Source organism: Quercus lobata, chromosome 1 (assembly GCF_001633185.2).
Source record: "Quercus lobata isolate SW786 chromosome 1, ValleyOak3.0 Primary Assembly, whole genome shotgun sequence".
Classification (NCBI taxonomy): domain Eukaryota; kingdom Viridiplantae; phylum Streptophyta; class Magnoliopsida; order Fagales; family Fagaceae; genus Quercus; species Quercus lobata.
Window position 1 is genome coordinate 2846249 of NC_044904.1, and position 17117 is coordinate 2863365.

Consider the following 17117-nt stretch of genomic DNA (forward strand, 5'->3'; position numbering starts at 1 on the left):
CTTCTTCTTTTGAGTACTGTTTTGCTAGCCTTGCCATGTTTTATACTCAATTAACATTGCAGATTTGGAATGGAAACTCATTTATGTGCTGAGGATGAGATATATGATCAACTTCATGAAAGCATGCTTGTTGGGCCAGTAATGTTGCCAGCTACCCTTTTGTCCATGAGGTTATTTTATTTTATGATTACTGCTTGTGCTAAGTCCGGAATTTGAGTTTTTATTGCTAATAAGCTCATGAAAATAACACTAAATTATTTCTTGTTAGGCCCCTGGCAGGCAGATCCTCCAGATCCATAAAAAATGTGTGATTAAGAATTGAAGACATCATTGGTGTCACGGTACTGCTATTGACATATGCTTATTTGGGACTAGAGTTTATTCGAGTTGGATGCTATGTGAACAATGATTATGATTATGATGATGAATGGCTATGACAGGAACCTCCACCAAAGGTTTTGATTGATAGGGTTCAAAGAAATATTTTGGCTGACAACCCCAAGGTCACGGAGATGTAAGTCGAAGAACCCCCTCTTTTAGCTGAGTATGCCATTGAAACCAATGAGAATGGGTAATAACCATGCCACTCCCTTCACCTGATCGTCCGTCCAACTGAGCAGTAGTTGTGAATCGAAGAAACTGCATGACATACTGTGACATTTCTGCTTCAAATTTTGACATACTAATGATTTTGGGTGAAGTTGGTTTTCCAAATCTCAAAATCTCCATCCATGATATGCAAAATTGGCTAGATTGTGCTTTCTTTATGGCATATATATTGGTCATTGGAAACTAATAATGTCAATTTTTGCTTTTGCTTTTTTTTTTTGGGTCATGTTTGTTGATCTGAACAAGAGCTATAATATGTCAAATTTTATTTTCTACCTGAAGTATAATTTTCTTATTTAAAAAGAGAATTATTTACAATTCACTTTCTTGGTGTGTTGGGAAAAGTGAAAACCAAAATCTATAGTTCCTCATTAACAGTAAGGTCACCTCCCTGAGCACCATGCACAGCTTTCTTTGCCTGAAAAAGAAACGAAAGACATTCTGTAAAAAGAAAAAAAAAAAAAAAACTAATTTGCAAAATTAAGCCCAATGTTCGTGGTGAGTAATGTTATTTATTCCTTGAAACAAACCTGGACACATGATATTGCAAGTCTAAAATTGACACCAGAAAAACATTATTAGAAATTTGTTTCACTTTTAAGTTTGAACAGTTGAACATCACTTCTCTAGTCCAGTGCGCGCATTTGGATGTAACTTTTTACTGGAAGTTTAATTGATAAAAATTGAATGATATATACTTTGTATTTAAAAAATATGAGACATTCGAAAGTTGTACATAAGCAACTAAGCTTTAAAAAATTTGTTACTCAAAATATTAGCACATCTCAAATAGTCCAATAGGAAGATCATTTTAATCCTATAACATGGTCCCAATTAATTAGTTAATTAGTTTTTTTTTATTTAATTTTTTAATATTTTTTTATACAAGATAGAATTCTACTTTAACCTAATCTAAGTGTATATGTGTGTAAAGCTCCCTTTTGGAGACTTGAACCTCGACCCTTACCCCCCACACCCCACACCCCACACCTCACACCCCACACCCCACACCCCACAAGTACTTATACTTGTGGAGTGACCATCGCACCAAGGGTGTGCGGTGGTAATTAGTTCATTAGTTAGTGCCATCTATGTAGCTTAAATTTTGTTACTTGATTCCTATAGGATAAGTCCAAATCAAGAGCCTAAACTGATAAAATTTTCTTACCTCTTTATCCCAATCAGTGAATAAGTTTACTGCTACAAGTGCCACAACTTGAACAGAAAGTCCACATATGATACCCATCCAAAGCCCCTAATTAAAACCAATTTCACAACACGGATATTAGTATAGGAAAACATTAAAATAACTACTATAGAATTTTTTACAAATTGACGTGATAATGAATGTGACCGATCACATCAATAATATAATAAATAAATTTATCAATTATTTTTTTATGACCTATTTAAAAATTGGCACAATATAGTTTGTAAGACATATAAGAGAGAGAGAGACAGAGAGACTTACTTTGCCTCCAAAATGGAAAACGAAAGCAAAGATCATAGCAGAAGGAATTCCCACAAAATATTAAGCCCCAAGATTTATAAATGCACATAGATTTTGCCACCCACATCCTCTAGCAGCCCCTACATAGCCAAAACAAAAATTACTTTATAAGAACTTGAATCAAAGTAAGAAAAATCAAACAATCATTAACAATTGAACTTGAGTAGTACTTGGGACGTAAATTTAAGACTTGAAAGTACACATTGGAATCCATCCAAGAAGTCTGATAATGCAAGCAGTGGCGTCATTCTAGCAACATATCTAATAACTTCTTCTTCTTTGCTAGGGACAAAACTATGTACAAGCAGAGGGGGGCTGTGCCCCCCCCCCCCCAAATTTTTTTTTAAAAAATATTAAATAATAGGTAAAATAAGTCCATGAAAATTTATATTTGCCCCTCTCAAAAAAATTATATTTGCCCCCCTCGACTTTGAATTCTAGTTCTGTCCCTGTAATCTCTACTATAAAGCTCTCCCCAAACATTGTGCACCAGAAGTGTAGTAATTGCTATTGTTGCACCCTTAGAGAGAGCAAATGTGATCATCACACGAAGAGCCAAACGTGCACCATGCGGGAATCTAGCACCCATTTCATTTGACACTCTTGTGCTATACAATACCAAGAAAAATCTCTTAGTTTTGAGGGCAGTGCAGAGACTTTAGGAACTGGCAATGGTGTTAGTGGGGAAAGCCATATAAACTATGTCACTAACCTTATAGCTGCGCCAAGACCAAACGAAATCATATAAACCATCCAACATGTGTTAAGGCTGCAGAAAAATTACAAATGCTTTTGAGTTTGTAGTTTGTGATGGTAAAAACTTACGTAGAGTTCTTTAAGTTTTCCAATTAAAGTCGAATACATTTATGTTGTAATGATAAATGTAACCATGTGTTTAAATATGATTAATGAGCCTGAGCGATGTAACCAAGCCCCCGAATCAATTCTTCATGTACTTTGGGAGTGCGGTGCAGCGCAAGATGTGTGGGCAGGTGCTCCAGGCAGATTGCAGAAAAGGTGCACGGAGCAGAGGGATTTTTTGCAGCTGCTTGAATACTTATGCCACAGTTTGTCCATGGAAGAATTTGAGCTTTTTTGGGTCCTCTGCTGGCTAATTTGGCACCAGAGAAATATGTTACTGCATGGAGGGAAAGTCCAGGACCCATCAAGAATCACCATTCGGGCTACTGAGCTGATAGAGGAATTTAAAGCTTCAAGGGATCAGTTGGCTATCCATGCGCCAAGGGAGACAGTGCAATCGTGGTGTCCACCTCCAAGTACTCTGTTTAAGGTGAACTTCGATGCGGCTGTCTTCATGGATACGGAGTCGTCGGGTTTTGGCGCGGTTATAAGGAACAATATGGGTGAAGTGATGGCGGCGTTGTCAGCAAAAGGCCCTCCAGTTGCAAACAGTGAAGAAGCGGAGATTTTGGCTTGCCGGAAAGCTTTGGAATTTGCTGTGGAGGCGGGGTTCCAAGATGTTGTGGTGGAGGGAGATAATGCCACTGTAATGAACGGCTTGACAGCAATCAAACCCGCTAATTCATGGCTGGGATATATATATGAAGATGCTCGTTGCTTGGCTATGAGATTTAGGAGTGTATCTGCTAACTGTGTACGTCGTAGTGCGAATGGAGTGGCCCATTCTTTGGCCAGGTTTGCAAGTCAATTAAGTGAGGACTATGTATGGTTGGAAGAACAACCAACCCCTGCCATAGAGGCTTTGTATGCGGACTCTTTTGCTACTGCCTAATTGATTAATATATGGTCCATTTTCAAAAAAAAAAAAAAAAACACCCAAGGGACTGTATCAAAGTTTTACTCAAGAAAATCTAGAATATATGCTCCTCATTCTTTCATTTTTATATGTTAAAAAATTATGAAAGTGACACCAAATACCTTATTGATAACACCGATGTCTCTAGTTTTGAATTTGGCTGAAGTCCAGATAAGAGCATTAGCATTGAAGAATGCTAATGCCATATCTAAGGGAAATTTGACATTTGCAGCCTTAAAATCATCTGCATCAAAGAATTGTAAAGGCAAATATTGCAAATTTTTTTGCAATACTGCTACAGTGCAATTCTATCTTTAGAATTGCATTGTAGCAGTATTGTAAAAAAAAAAATTAATATTTTATCTCTCACTCTCTCATCTTTGTCTCTCATTTCACTTCACTCTCCCTCACTCCCACTCTGTATCTTCGTCTCTCACTCCATGTTTCTCCCCCATCAAACCCCATCAAACTCCACTCCCACACCCACACCTTCCCCCCGCCGCCGCCCTAATTACATCCCCAATAGCCCGGCAGCTCGCCAAGCTCAGCATCGACATAATCGAGGCCGGCTTCCCCGCCACCTCCAACGACGATTTTGAGGCCGTGAAGACCATTACCAAGGAGGTTGGCAATGTTGTCGATGCCGATGGGCACCTTTCGATCATCTGTGGCCTCTTTCTGTGATTTGTAATGGGGTTCGATGGTGTGGGTGTGGGGTTTTGATTTGTGGGAGTGGGTTTTGGGTCGTGGTGGTGCAGTGGCGGCATGGGGCCGTGGTTGTGGCAGGGTATTGATCTTGCTTAGGGCCGTGGTTATGGAGACAACGCCGGTGGAGGCGTGGAGATCAGCTTCCAATGGGTTTTGATGGGGGTTCTTAATGGATTTTTCTTTGATTTTTTGTGGGTTTCTTTGCATGGTGGTGGTGGGTGTGTTGTTGCCGTGGTAGTGTCTCTGGTTGTGGTGGCAAAGGTGGGTTTCATTTGTTTGGATTTTTACCGTGGGGTGGTGGTGTGGCCATGGGTTTCGGTTTGGGTATGTTGTTTGTGGTGGTGGTGGTAGCAGGTGGTTGCAGATTTGGGTTTTTGTTTTTATTTGGGTTTTGATATATATTATTTTATTATGTAAATATATTATTTTAATGAGTAGAATAGAAAAATAAAAGTTTAGAATGCTGGAGGTATTGTAAAAATGGTATGGTATAAATGATAAGGTGGCTTTTTGAGATGGTAAAATAGAGTAGGATAGCATTCTTCAATGCTAATGCTCTAAGAGAACAATCATTTCAAAGGACCAATATTCGAAGCTGTCAATCAAAATTTTCATAGAGTTAAATGCTTTGACAGAAGTGACATCTTGATGTTGCAATTACAATGTTATATGCTTAATTTCTTCATGCAAAAATCAGTGAAAAAGAAAGCTTCAATGAACCAAGTTTCTTTTGCAGATAGAGGAGCTCTCTTTGTCATGCATGCTTCAAACATTACAACAATCCAAGGCGCATGACTCTTTTCATAACCATTTTCATAACTTGTTAAGGTGATATATTGTGATTTTTATTAGAGGAACCCTCTTTGTGATGCATGCTTCAAACATTATAACAATGCAAGGGACACGGTGATTTTCATAACATTTTTCATAAGTTGTTAAGGTGGTATATTGTGATTTTTTTTAATAGTAAATGATAGAAGATTATATCTCTTGATTAGACCAACACCATTTTCACATGAGTCCATTGTTGACCTAGAACTTACCATATCATAATTGTTGAAGGAACTCCTAGCTTTAGAAAGCTGAGAATATCATGCAAGGCTTCTTTTGAAAACCCAGTGCTGGCTCAAGGCCTAGGCAACTTAGGCCTAGGCCTAAGGCCCCACAACAAATAAAAAATTTCCCTACTAAAAAAAGGCCCCATCTCCCTTAGTAAAAGGCCCAAAATTTTATAAAAATATAACATTTTTTAAATAATTGGTACTTTTTTTTAAGAGTGATGCTAAAGATACCACAAATTTTACTATAGATTTAACTGACATATCACCAATCACATAAAAAGTAATTCAAACACAAATAAATTAAGTTGTTGAAATTCATCAATTACAATGATAATCACATTTATTGTGAATATTTTGTAGTATTTTTAGTATTTTTCTTTTTCATTTCTAACAAGGCTTTTAAAATAGGAGACCAATAAAAATTTAACCCAATTGAAACCCTAAGATGTTTCAAATAAAATGCAGCAAATGTGATAAATCATTAATGACGACTAATCTCCTACTAAGCCACACACCAAATAATATCTATCTATCTCTTTCTTTTAAAAAGAATATATAAAATTAAAATTTAGATTACAACTGTACTTAACTATGCATAATCATATATCCAAGTTAAAGTAAGTTCCTTTTGATTCAACTATAATATTCAATCTTCTATATGAAATTAATCTTAGGGTCTGTTTGGATAGAACTTATTTTGCTAAAACTGAAAATTGAAAATTGAAAACACTGTAGCAAAATAATTTTTAAATGTGTAAATAGTATTGTGGGACCCATTTTTAATGAAAAAGTTGATAAAAAATGAAATTTGTGGGTCCGTGAACAGTGCCGGATGCACTGTTCACGGAAGACTGGTCAAAAATTGCGGCTACTGTTCATGTACAGTACATGAACAGTAACCGCTGTTGGGGTAAAACGCGTGCTCCAAAAAAAAAAAAAGGAAAACGCAGCAAAGAAAACGCCGTATCCAAACTCCCTCTTAGTTTAACTAGTATTATTCATCAATTTCTGTATTTACATCAAATTAGTCTTAATTTAATTAGTATTATATAATTTTATTTAATTAATGTTTACATATAAAAAGGCCCCATATAAAATTTTTGCCTTAGGCCCCAAATTTTGTTGGGCCGGCCCTGAAAACCTAGTCCAAGTTTTCTTGCAAGCTGGAGAAAATCTTACATAAAGTGCCAACAAAATCACATTAACCCAATTGGAAATGGAAATTGCCAAGGCAGCTTCTTTAATCCCAAGCTTGATTTTAAACACAAGAACCCAACAAACAAGAACGTGTAGCAAAGCCGTGAATCCAGAGCTTATCAACATAGGAATAACCTTGTTTTATGTTTGTAAAAATCTGTTTAGGCATTGAAGTATACCATAGGAAAAGAGGCTTGGGATCATCCAACGATTGAAAACTCCAGTTTCATTAGATATTTCATGGTCTTGGTGTAGAGCTATGAGAATGGTGCTTGTGTAATACCAAATTATTGCTAGAGGAATGCATAAGCTCAGGAGGGTTAGCATAGCTCGTTGGGTGTGAACACCGAGCATGTGATACTGTTTTGCTCCATAGGCTTGCCCACATAATGTCTCCAATGCACTTCCCATGCCTAGCTATAAGAAATTTTTGAAAGAGATGAAATTTAAGCTAATGTAATTGAGATGAAAATCTAAATCAAAATGATAATTTATGATGAAAAATGATGAAGAATGGGGATGATGCATGTAAAGAAATTAAAGCTTTATTAAGGTCATTAAATTGTTTAACAACAATTTTGACTAAAACTAGCCAATTAATATTTATGTGTTTTGTGTGTGGTGACACTCATATAGCTTAACTTAGAGTTGTGTAAGCCATTGTTTAATCCACTTCGGTTTCAATAAATGGAGACACAATTTTTCATTATGGTTGATATAGTCAGTTGTAATTATACTACAACAAAGTTTAGTTATTTCAACCCTCTTTTATCAAGGATTTACTAAAATCTATCGATACAACCTATAAATACAAATGCGGTAGGATATATTACTTAACTTTATTTCAAAAGTTATTTAGACCTTCAAAATAAATTAAAACACCCTTGAAATAGATGTGAAAAAAAAAAAACGCGCCAGTTTTTTCAGCCCACAGCCCTTGATAAAAAATTACAAATTTTTCAGCCCTCGAAAAAAGCCCACAACAAAATTGTCATCCCTTGAAAAAGCCCAACAAAATTTATAAATATAGCCCAAACGTAACCAAGAAACACAGAGCTCTTATCACTCTTTCGTTGAAAGCCTGAAACTGAGAAATCTCACGGAGCGCATGGAGATCTCATAGAGCTCGACGATCATTGATTGGGTACGTAATCGCACAGCTCCAATTAGGTACGATCTCGGTTTTGTGACTCTTCCTCTCTCTTGGCGTTGTGTTTCTCAGCTCTGGTTAGGTACGAATCACAAACCCTAATTTCGTCTTTGATTTTTTTGTTTTTTTGGTTTACCCACACTTTTTCATTGATTTCCCCATGATTTTCGTTTCACATTTCTCAGAAAACTGAGCTCATCATCGATTTCTAATTGTTCGACCTTTGCAATTTCATTATTCGATTTCAAATCATAATCTCTGTTTCCTTTACAGTTTTCATACAAATATTGATTGAGTTTTTTTAGACACCCTCTATGACTTGATTTATTGTGTTTGTGTATTCAAATTTAGTTTTCTTTCTCTCCGTGTGTGTGTGTGTGTGTGTGTGTTTATTTCAATCTGCATCGTCCAACTTGTTGGCTTTGGTGGTGAGTGTTGACTTTGAACTGTACGGATCTACTGGGTATCATTGTTAGCTATTGGGAATTTGTGTTTAGTAGTAGAGGAATATTAGTAGTGCTTAAAGCTTACTTGGGTTTATAGTGAAATAGTAGTAGTAGAGGAATATTAGTAGTGCTTAAAGCTTACTTGGGTTTATAGTGAAATAATAGTATTTTAACAATTCCAGAGTGGAGTTACCCTAAAACTTTGGAGACTCAGAGGACCTTAATTCGTAATTTACTATTTTAAACATTGTGTTTGGGATGATGGGTTTATTGAAATGCTATCGGTTTTTCTTTTGATGGTAATTTGGAATGGACACAGGTTTTTGTTTAGATAACAGAATGGTTAAGGCAAATTTAGTTTTATTTCTTGTTTATTTATTTTTTTCCAGTGCTTTGGTTCATATTTTATGGTTGAAAAGGATGGGCTCCAATAGAATTATAAATATTTCTGTTTGACAGGCTATTCGGACGCTGATCTCAAAGGGTGCTAGATCTGGTTCCAATCCAGGTATTTAATTGAATGAGTTTTGTCTTGCTAATCCTCATTTCTTTTTTACTTAGCAAAAATAAAAGATCTATATTTTTTCTTGTCATTTATTAGGCCCCAATAAGTTGTTTCTATTGGTTAAGGCTCCTTGTTCTTTCAACCTGCCTCTGCATTTTCTTCCCAAATGATTTTAAATATAGCAAAAAGGTAACAATTCTCCTTTATTTAGTTATTTATTTTGGGTTAAGTAAAAAGTGCAACAGCAAAGCTATATAAATAGCATGCCTTTTTATCAATTTTATTTTTTATTTTTTTTCTGTTGTATGGTGAGTCTGCTTGCTTTTATGTGCATAAGATAGTTGTATACCTGACATGATAGTGGACAGTCTTGATAAACTATTGTTCTCACTTTTCATTAATTGTAAATTTACTAGAGAGATTGCTATGTGCTATTGCTATGGTTGCTTCTAGCCAAATTCACTTATAGATTGCAGTAGAGTGTCCTATTTGAAGTAGGAAATAGGACACTGTTATTGTCTCATATAAAATACTGTTTCTTTTACCTTCTTGGAATTATGATTGTGCTGTGGAATGGACTGAATAAGTCTACAGAGTGGGTTAGACAGCAGATCGTCTTTCCACTTAATATTATGGATGCTTATCACTCTTTTAGTAATAGTTGGGTGAATTCATTCTGTGTTACCTTTACTTACTGAAAGCATCAGACTGTTACCTTTTTGTTCGCTCTTTTGGCAGTTGACTAGATTCTATTATTTCTTCTTTTGCAGCTTACTTGGACTTGCTACAACTTCTATCAGCGCATTTTTTGGGCAGGTGAGTTATCCCAACAATTTAAAATGATCAATTTGACAATCTGAGTTCTTGCTGACATAAGGTTTTAATCATTGGAAAAATATTAGTTGATAAAGTTCTTGGTGATGATAGAGTAGAGACTGAATATTAGCTTGTGTTTGTTTATAAGATGTGTTGATGCAACATAACTTTTCTTCTACTGGGAATGTATTTCCAGTGCAAAATGAATGAAGTCAAAATCTAAATTTGGAAATTGTTTTAGGTGTATTGAGATTGATAAATAAAAGTTGCAGAGTGCTGAGAAATTATATTAAATAATGATTAATGCAACTAAGTTGGTGCCTCAGATATTAACCATCTTGTTTTTGTCTAGTTTTCAAATTTCTTAGAATTTTGGCCCTGTTTCTGAATCAATGCAAACATATACGTTGGATTAGTTTGTTGTATGAGCTTATTTGTCTAGTTGGATAGGATACATGCCAAGTTCCCAAGCCTCTGTTTCTTTTTTTTGTTTCTCATTTTGTTCATAAATACCTGTTTTAGGACATGACTGTGGGCTTCTACACAAGTAAATGAATGCACTTCGGATGTTTGTTGTTAGAATCCCCTTGATCTCCCATTATTTGATATTTACTTATACTATTTTTGGGCTGTTCTTGTTGTCTAGTTTCTGACAGTTCTTAGCAGTCACTTCTTGAAAAGTTTCTACTCAGCTTGCCAATGAGTTTCTGATTTGCTGCATTAACACGTATATGCACTAAATAGTAAATACACTTTCTAAATGACCAAATAAATTTTTCACCAAAAAAAAAAAAAAAACACTGTTTCTAGTCATAGAAACAGTGGGTTGGTAGATTGTTTCTGGTTCCTCTTGTATCATATCCTTAGAGCTTAAGATCATCAAGTACTTTGAAATATAATGTCCACTGGATTTATATAATGTCTCAAACTCTACATTGAAATATTCTTTTATGCAGGCTTTTCCACTGGATTTAGTACTCTTTTCCGGTTGAGGGCAACTTAAGGTGTGTCCCTCATTGAAGATTTAAAAAAAAATTTAATCCAACTTTAGATGGAATGGAATTGGGTAAAGCTCAGGAATAGAGCTCTTCTTGAGTATAGACAAGGAATTAAAGACTTCCTTGATTTTGCATTTGAGCATACAACAATGGGGTATAAAATTTATTGTCCGTGTAAGAAATGCAATAACTACTTTGCAAAGACCAGAGATGATGTTGAGGCTGATTTGCTTACTATTGGTATTCTCCCAAGTTATACTCATTGGTTTAGACATGGTGAGGAGAGACATTTTCAAACATGTGATAGTTTGGATAGTGATGATGAGTCAGACGGGGATGGCTTGAGTGAGATGGTAGAAGATTATTGTGCAGCCTTTAATGCAGCCAGTTGTGTAGCTGGAGATTCCAGTGGTGACAGTACTCCTGAAAAGCCTAATGATGATGCAGCTAACTTTTTTCTGAAACTAGGAGATAACGAGCAGAAACTTTTTCTAGATTACAAGTATACAAAACTGTCTTTCATTGTGAAGTTACTTCATATTAAATGCCTTAGTGGTTGAAAAATCATAAGATAGTACAAGATTATACATAATAGTAAGCTATGAGATTTAACATCTAGAATGCACGGACGCGGCTGGGAGGGTGCCGCACTAGACTCTGACGCGGTGCGACGCGGGACGCGGCGTCCGACGCGGTTGAACGCGCGTCGATGCCACGTCTGCTTTTTTTTTCTCAGATTCGCGCCGACGCGGCTCGATTCGCGCCGAACCGGGCTGATTCGGCCAGAATTGGGCCATATCGGTCCATATCGACCGGCGACCGATATGGCCGATACGGCCGAAACATGCCGGAATCGGCCGAAACAGGCCGAAATCGACCTTGAAAATCGCCGGAGAGGCCGAAATTCTGACCTCAGATGCGTTTCTTGCCTTATTGTTTCTTTGTTTTGTGAATCAAGTATATTAATGTGTTTTTTAAGAATATTTTAATAGTAAAAATATATAGAAAATATAAATAAAAATATTTTTAATAATTTTTTAATCGCCGAGTCCCGCCGCACCCGCACCCGCACCCTACTTTTTCAAAAATTGCCGAGTCCCGCACCCGCACCCGCACCCGGGTCCCGAAACGCACCCGTGCTTCATAGTTTAACATGCATGTTTGTCCTTCAGAAGAAAGTATGTTTTAGCTTGATTTACAAGTGTTTACCTTGGAATATATATATATATATATATATGCTGTTATATCTAAATTGACTAATTTTTTTTAAATGTTCACGTTAATGTACACTTTTGTACACACAAGTGTCCATAATTTCACACGCGTTGTCCACATTTTTTAAGTATGTCCACACTTAACACATGAAAGGATGTGTATAGAAGATGTACAATAACGAGTGTTTTGCTTATTTATTTATTGGGGGATTGATAAATGAAATGGGATTTTTGTTTGCTTTCTGTTATTCAAATGTGACAGATAAAGTTTTTAGTCCTACGTGCTCGGCTCAGAAGGTTTATGAAGAAGGTGCTAAGGATGTGGCTCTATCTGCACTTACTGGAATTAATGGTTAGCTGCAGCTTATTTAGCGAGCAACTTGTAGTTTTAATTATGTTTCTCGAGTGATAACTGGTTCTTTTGGCCGATTCTAAGTACTTCCCCACCTTTTTTTGCAGCAACAATTTTCGCATATGGGCAGACTAGCAGTGGCAAGACTTATACCATGAGAGGAATCACAGAAAATGCTATTAAGGATATCTATGAACATATCAGAAATGTAAGTTCTTCTGGGACCCCCCTTTTCATTGAAAAATATCATAAATAATTACACACTTGTAAATCAAGCTGAAACATACTATCTTTTGAAGGACAAACATGCATGTTAAATCTCATAGCTTACTATTATGTATAATCTTGTACTATCTTATGATTTTTCAAGTTGAGTTTATATCTGTTCCCCTTTGTGTAAAATTATTTCAATCTCGCAGCACCAGGAGAGGGATTTTGTTGTGAGGGTTTCTGCTTTAGAGATCTACAATGAGACTGTTGTTGACCTTTTGAATCGCGAATTTGGTTCCCTTCGGCTTTTGGATGATCATGAGGTACCTGCCCATGAAGAAGTTTTTAGATAGATTCATTATGTGTTTACTGTAACCCTTAATTTCTGTCTTTTTTTTTTTGTTTTTCTATTGAAAGTTCAATGTTGTGATATTCTGTTCTTTTAGTCTGATTGTGAAATTTCCATTTTTGTTTTTTTCAGGTGGTTTTGCTGTTAATTTGGGTTGCTAATATAAGGAAACATGTGAAGAATTTAGAATTTGAGAAGGGACATGTATATAAAGCTGTGCATGTAACCGATTTTTATTTCCTTTCATTACCTTTGGCCTTATATATGATGTATTAGGATTTGTTCTGTTCACCTACTATCATGTCAGATTGTGCAAAGAACCTTGTTTTTACAATTTAAAACTGTTGCCCCTGTTGACTATTGAATTAGATCATATAAATATTGATGGGTTAATCTGACTTTTGGTATCATATAAATTCATACAATTATGAATTTTTTTGTATGTATATATATATATATTTATATATTTGTGCATGATTGTGTTTTTTTTTTTTTAATAAAATAAAATCTTGTTTTGAGGGTTAAGAGACCCCTTAAACAACCTTATTTATCAAGGGTTGTAGATATAATTTTTTTAAACCTTGGTAAAAGGTTATTTAAGGGTCTCTTGACCCTCAAAATAAGATTAGAGCACTTATTTTAAGGGCCACGAAGGCCGTTAAAATTTCTTTTTCGACGGTATATATTTCAAAGGTTATCAAGGGTCAATTGGACTCTTAAAATAAATTTTTTCAAGGGTTTTTAAGGTTTTGACCCTTGAAAAAAGTCAAATTTGTTGTAGTGTTAGTATATTTAATAATAGTGGTGACAATGATAGACTCGTGAAAAAATGACAAAAAATGACAATGTTCGGATCACAACTTATCACGTTAAAGAAGTGAAAAGAAAATGCATATCCTAACATTCCAATCACAACTTTTCCATTGTTTACGCCATATGGCCAAGAGTGGAAGGAAAAATCCAATGGGTTAAATTTTGGACATTCTCATTTCAAGCCAATATATATATGGACTTAAAAAGACAGCAAATACCCATGACGTAGGCCTTTTCAATGGCATAGAAGTATTGAGCTAAATTTCCGATATTTTTAATTTCAAGCCCATATATATGGACTTTAAGAAGACAATAAACACACGAAGGCCCTTTCAATTTTGACACAAGATATACATCCTCAACAATGCCATGGAGTATGTATGGACATAATAAATTTCACAAATTTTTCATAATATCTAATGTGATAGATTGTGTTTAGTCTGCAACATCACTTTTATTATATAACAACAATCACAATTTGCCATTTCAACAGTTTATAAAAAAATTTGTGAACTTTGTGGTGTATTTAGAATTTTTTTATATATAATAATTTTTTTTTTGAGAGAGAGTTTCAACTTATGATGTTCGCTCCTGATGATATCTCTTTATCATTAGGCCAAGACACCATTCAGTTTTTAGTGTAGGCGAGAATTGAACCCCAAATCTCTTATTCAACTATCAGAGACTTTACCAGTTGAGCTAGCTAGAACCTACTTTTATATATAATATTTGATAATTAGGAATGGAAGATTTGAATTTTAGAGTTAAAAAAAAATGGTATAAAAGATTTTTATTGATATTTGACACTAGTTAAGACTTAAGCTTTTCATAAATGTCATAAACTTGTAGTCATGTATTGAATAATTACTCACTGTAGTGAAAATTATTGAATAGTGAACATCATGTCTTCTTCCTGCATGTTGGATCTTATTATAAATTTAATTAATAAGACTTATTTTTATGTTTCCATATATATTCCATGCTTTTCTTTTGAAAGAAAAATTATTAATTATTATGTAAAAAGAAAGGAGAATTGATCGGAAAGTACCGAATAATTGCTCTTGTTGTAGTTATTGTTCACCACAAAAATAGTACAAGACTAGAAACTTGGAAAGAGAAGCCAATAGCCTTGTTTTAAATGAAAATATTGAGAGTTGAAACCTCTCTTTTCCAACTATCGAATAATTCACAACAAAAAAATCAAAAAAAAAAAGAAAAAAAAAAAAGAAAAGAAAAAGGAGAAGTCACTTACCAAGACAGTGAAACCAGTGACAGAAGCAAAGGAAGTTCCCATGGAAGCACCTGCAAGAGGCAGCTCTCCCAGATGACCATTGAACATGACTGATATAATTTGTAAGCTGTACTGCAAAATACTAACTGCTATAAGAGGCCCTGCTAGCCCTGCTTGCTTTTTTGCATCTTCAACATATTTTGCTCTAAACCCATCATCTTTTCCTGATGATGATCTTCTTTCTCCTCCTTCCAGTTCCATATTTTGCGTGGTTTCTCACAATCTTACTTGGGTCGTAATCAGATATAACTATATAATCTAAGCTTTCTGGTGGCTGTGGCTGGAGCTATGTGGTTCATATGCAATCATGTACAATCACTCAAGCCAGCGACCAACAAATTTGTGAGAGTAACACTTATAATCCTAATCTACTTATTTTCTTTGTTTACTTAACAAAATTGACTAGGTTGTTCGTTTTTATGACATAGATATTCAAGTTTAGAAATGCTAGTTTTTATTTTAAAATCTAAACGAGAGCTATAAATTATATATCAGGTTTTATTTTCGTATTTTCCACCAGAACTACAAAATTTTTCTTCCTAAGAAAGGAATGAATTATCATCAATTTATTTTGTTGGCGTGACACTGTCATGAAAAGTTAAACCAAATCCATGGTTCCTCGTCAACAATTATGCCACCTCCTGAGCACCACGCACAACTTTCATTGCCTGAAAAAGGAAGGAAAAAAATTCCTCAAAAAATAATAGTAATTGTCAAAATTAAACCCAGCCTACGTTTGGATTTAACTGAAATTATTTCAGTGGCTATGTTTGGCGTTTTTCTGTGGGTCCCGTGCATTGTTCATAGGACTCACAAGTACTTATTTCAGCAAATTTAACTTTAAAACTGGGTCTTATGGCACTATTTACACATTTAAAAATTATTTCACTACAATGTTTTCAGTTTTCAGTTTTTAACTGTAGGGTTAAGGGCCCAAATCATGTATTGGGTCTTGGGCCTTAACCGAGGACGTGAGCAATCCGAGGATGAGTGAATGGTAATGAATGGTTCAAACCCAGGATTCAATGAGCGAAATACAGATATGAGGATAGTTCGAGGAGGAATATCTCCTCGGATATGATAAATTCGTCTCAAATACGTATTCCAACAATCACAATGACCTTCCAGGAAGCTCTAGTGATAAAGATGTGTCTCATTAACATACGAGAAAAAAGGAAATCTAAAAATATTTAAGGGAAAGATGCTATTACGGCATTAAATGCACTACATCTACTTTTCTGGCCGCATTTATGTGGAGAAGACCTCTGAACAGTACTGCCTTGACCACCACAACTCACAGAAAGCCAAAGAGGGTGTTCGATGGAACAGGTACTCAAGTAAGGGCTCAGATGATCAATAAGTGTAGGATCAAGATGGTTCAAAGGAAGCTATATAATGTGAGAGACCCTCCATGAGATGAGGATCGAAAAATTCATTAGAGAAAGTACTGTAGCAATCTAAATTGTATTTGTACCCAATTGTGATTAACTTATAAAAGGTAGACCTCCTCGGACTATAAGTCTATTGATATCAGGGTCTCTTATTGGTGTTTGATTGTTATTTAATTCAATATTAGCCGTTGTCCAAACTCACTAAGGCCTAGTTCTTTGATCCACTCTCTACAAATTTATTGTACTGGGTTCATTGGGCTAAGATGGGCTTGGGCTGCGAACCGTGTCCCTACAATTGGCGTCGTTTGTGGGAAGAACTTGTGTGATAGTGAGTTTGACGTCTAATTATGGTAAAATTAGGTCCTCATCAAGAAGAATCCATGGGTTCTAGGCCACAGGATGACTTCCTTATTTTGAACACAAGCGAGAACGAGAAGGTAGCGCACACACCACACATACTGGTAAAAGTCATTCTCGGGTTGAGAGTCATGTCTCTCAAGAGCAAAATGAAAGAGCCATGCAAAGGGAGATTGACGATTTAAAGAAGAAGTTACGCCATGCACAACGGAAACGAACCCCTTCCAGTTCTGACGTCTCCTCCAATGATGAAGAGGACGCTAGTTACAGGCAAAGGTCAAGAATTGCACCAAGCAAGTCTTTCTCCTACGATGAAGAGCACCACCACAGGCGAAGATACAAGAGCCCGCCTCGTAAAGGCTT

At 35.6% G+C, this 17117-nt stretch overlaps 2 protein-coding genes and 1 pseudogene across 20 annotated transcripts; 2 read left to right on the plus strand and 1 right to left on the minus strand.

Moving 5' to 3' along the window:
* Window positions 1-967: 967 nt before the first annotated feature.
* On the minus strand, window positions 968-15207 carry LOC115993621 (annotated as a pseudogene).
* Window positions 7897-13300, plus strand: LOC115974500 (kinesin-like protein KIN-7B). Of its 19 annotated transcripts, none has more exons than XR_004087935.1 (9): window positions 7898-8094; window positions 8918-8966; window positions 9060-9152; window positions 9702-9779; window positions 10736-10783; window positions 12254-12343; window positions 12451-12551; window positions 12763-12876; window positions 13035-13300. XR_004087935.1 is itself a non-coding variant. In XM_031094897.1 (4 exons), the coding sequence occupies exons 1-4, from the start codon at window positions 12160-12162 to the stop codon at window positions 13176-13178; spliced, it is 543 nt and encodes a 180-aa protein (XP_030950757.1). In that variant the 5' UTR covers window positions 11981-12159; the 3' UTR covers window positions 13179-13300. The 19 variants fall into 19 exon arrangements, 1 of the variants encoding a protein (XP_030950757.1); XR_004087938.1 differs by having other exon boundaries at window positions 9734-9779; window positions 12260-12343; XR_004087934.1 differs by having other exon boundaries at window positions 7899-8094; window positions 9734-9779.
* LOC115974558 lies at window positions 10790-11739 on the plus strand. The gene has a single exon (XM_031094971.1). It carries the CDS (start codon window positions 10831-10833, stop codon window positions 11335-11337), a length of 507 nt encoding a protein of 168 aa, XP_030950831.1. The 5' UTR covers window positions 10790-10830; the 3' UTR covers window positions 11338-11739.
* Window positions 15208-17117: the final 1910 nt, after the last annotated feature.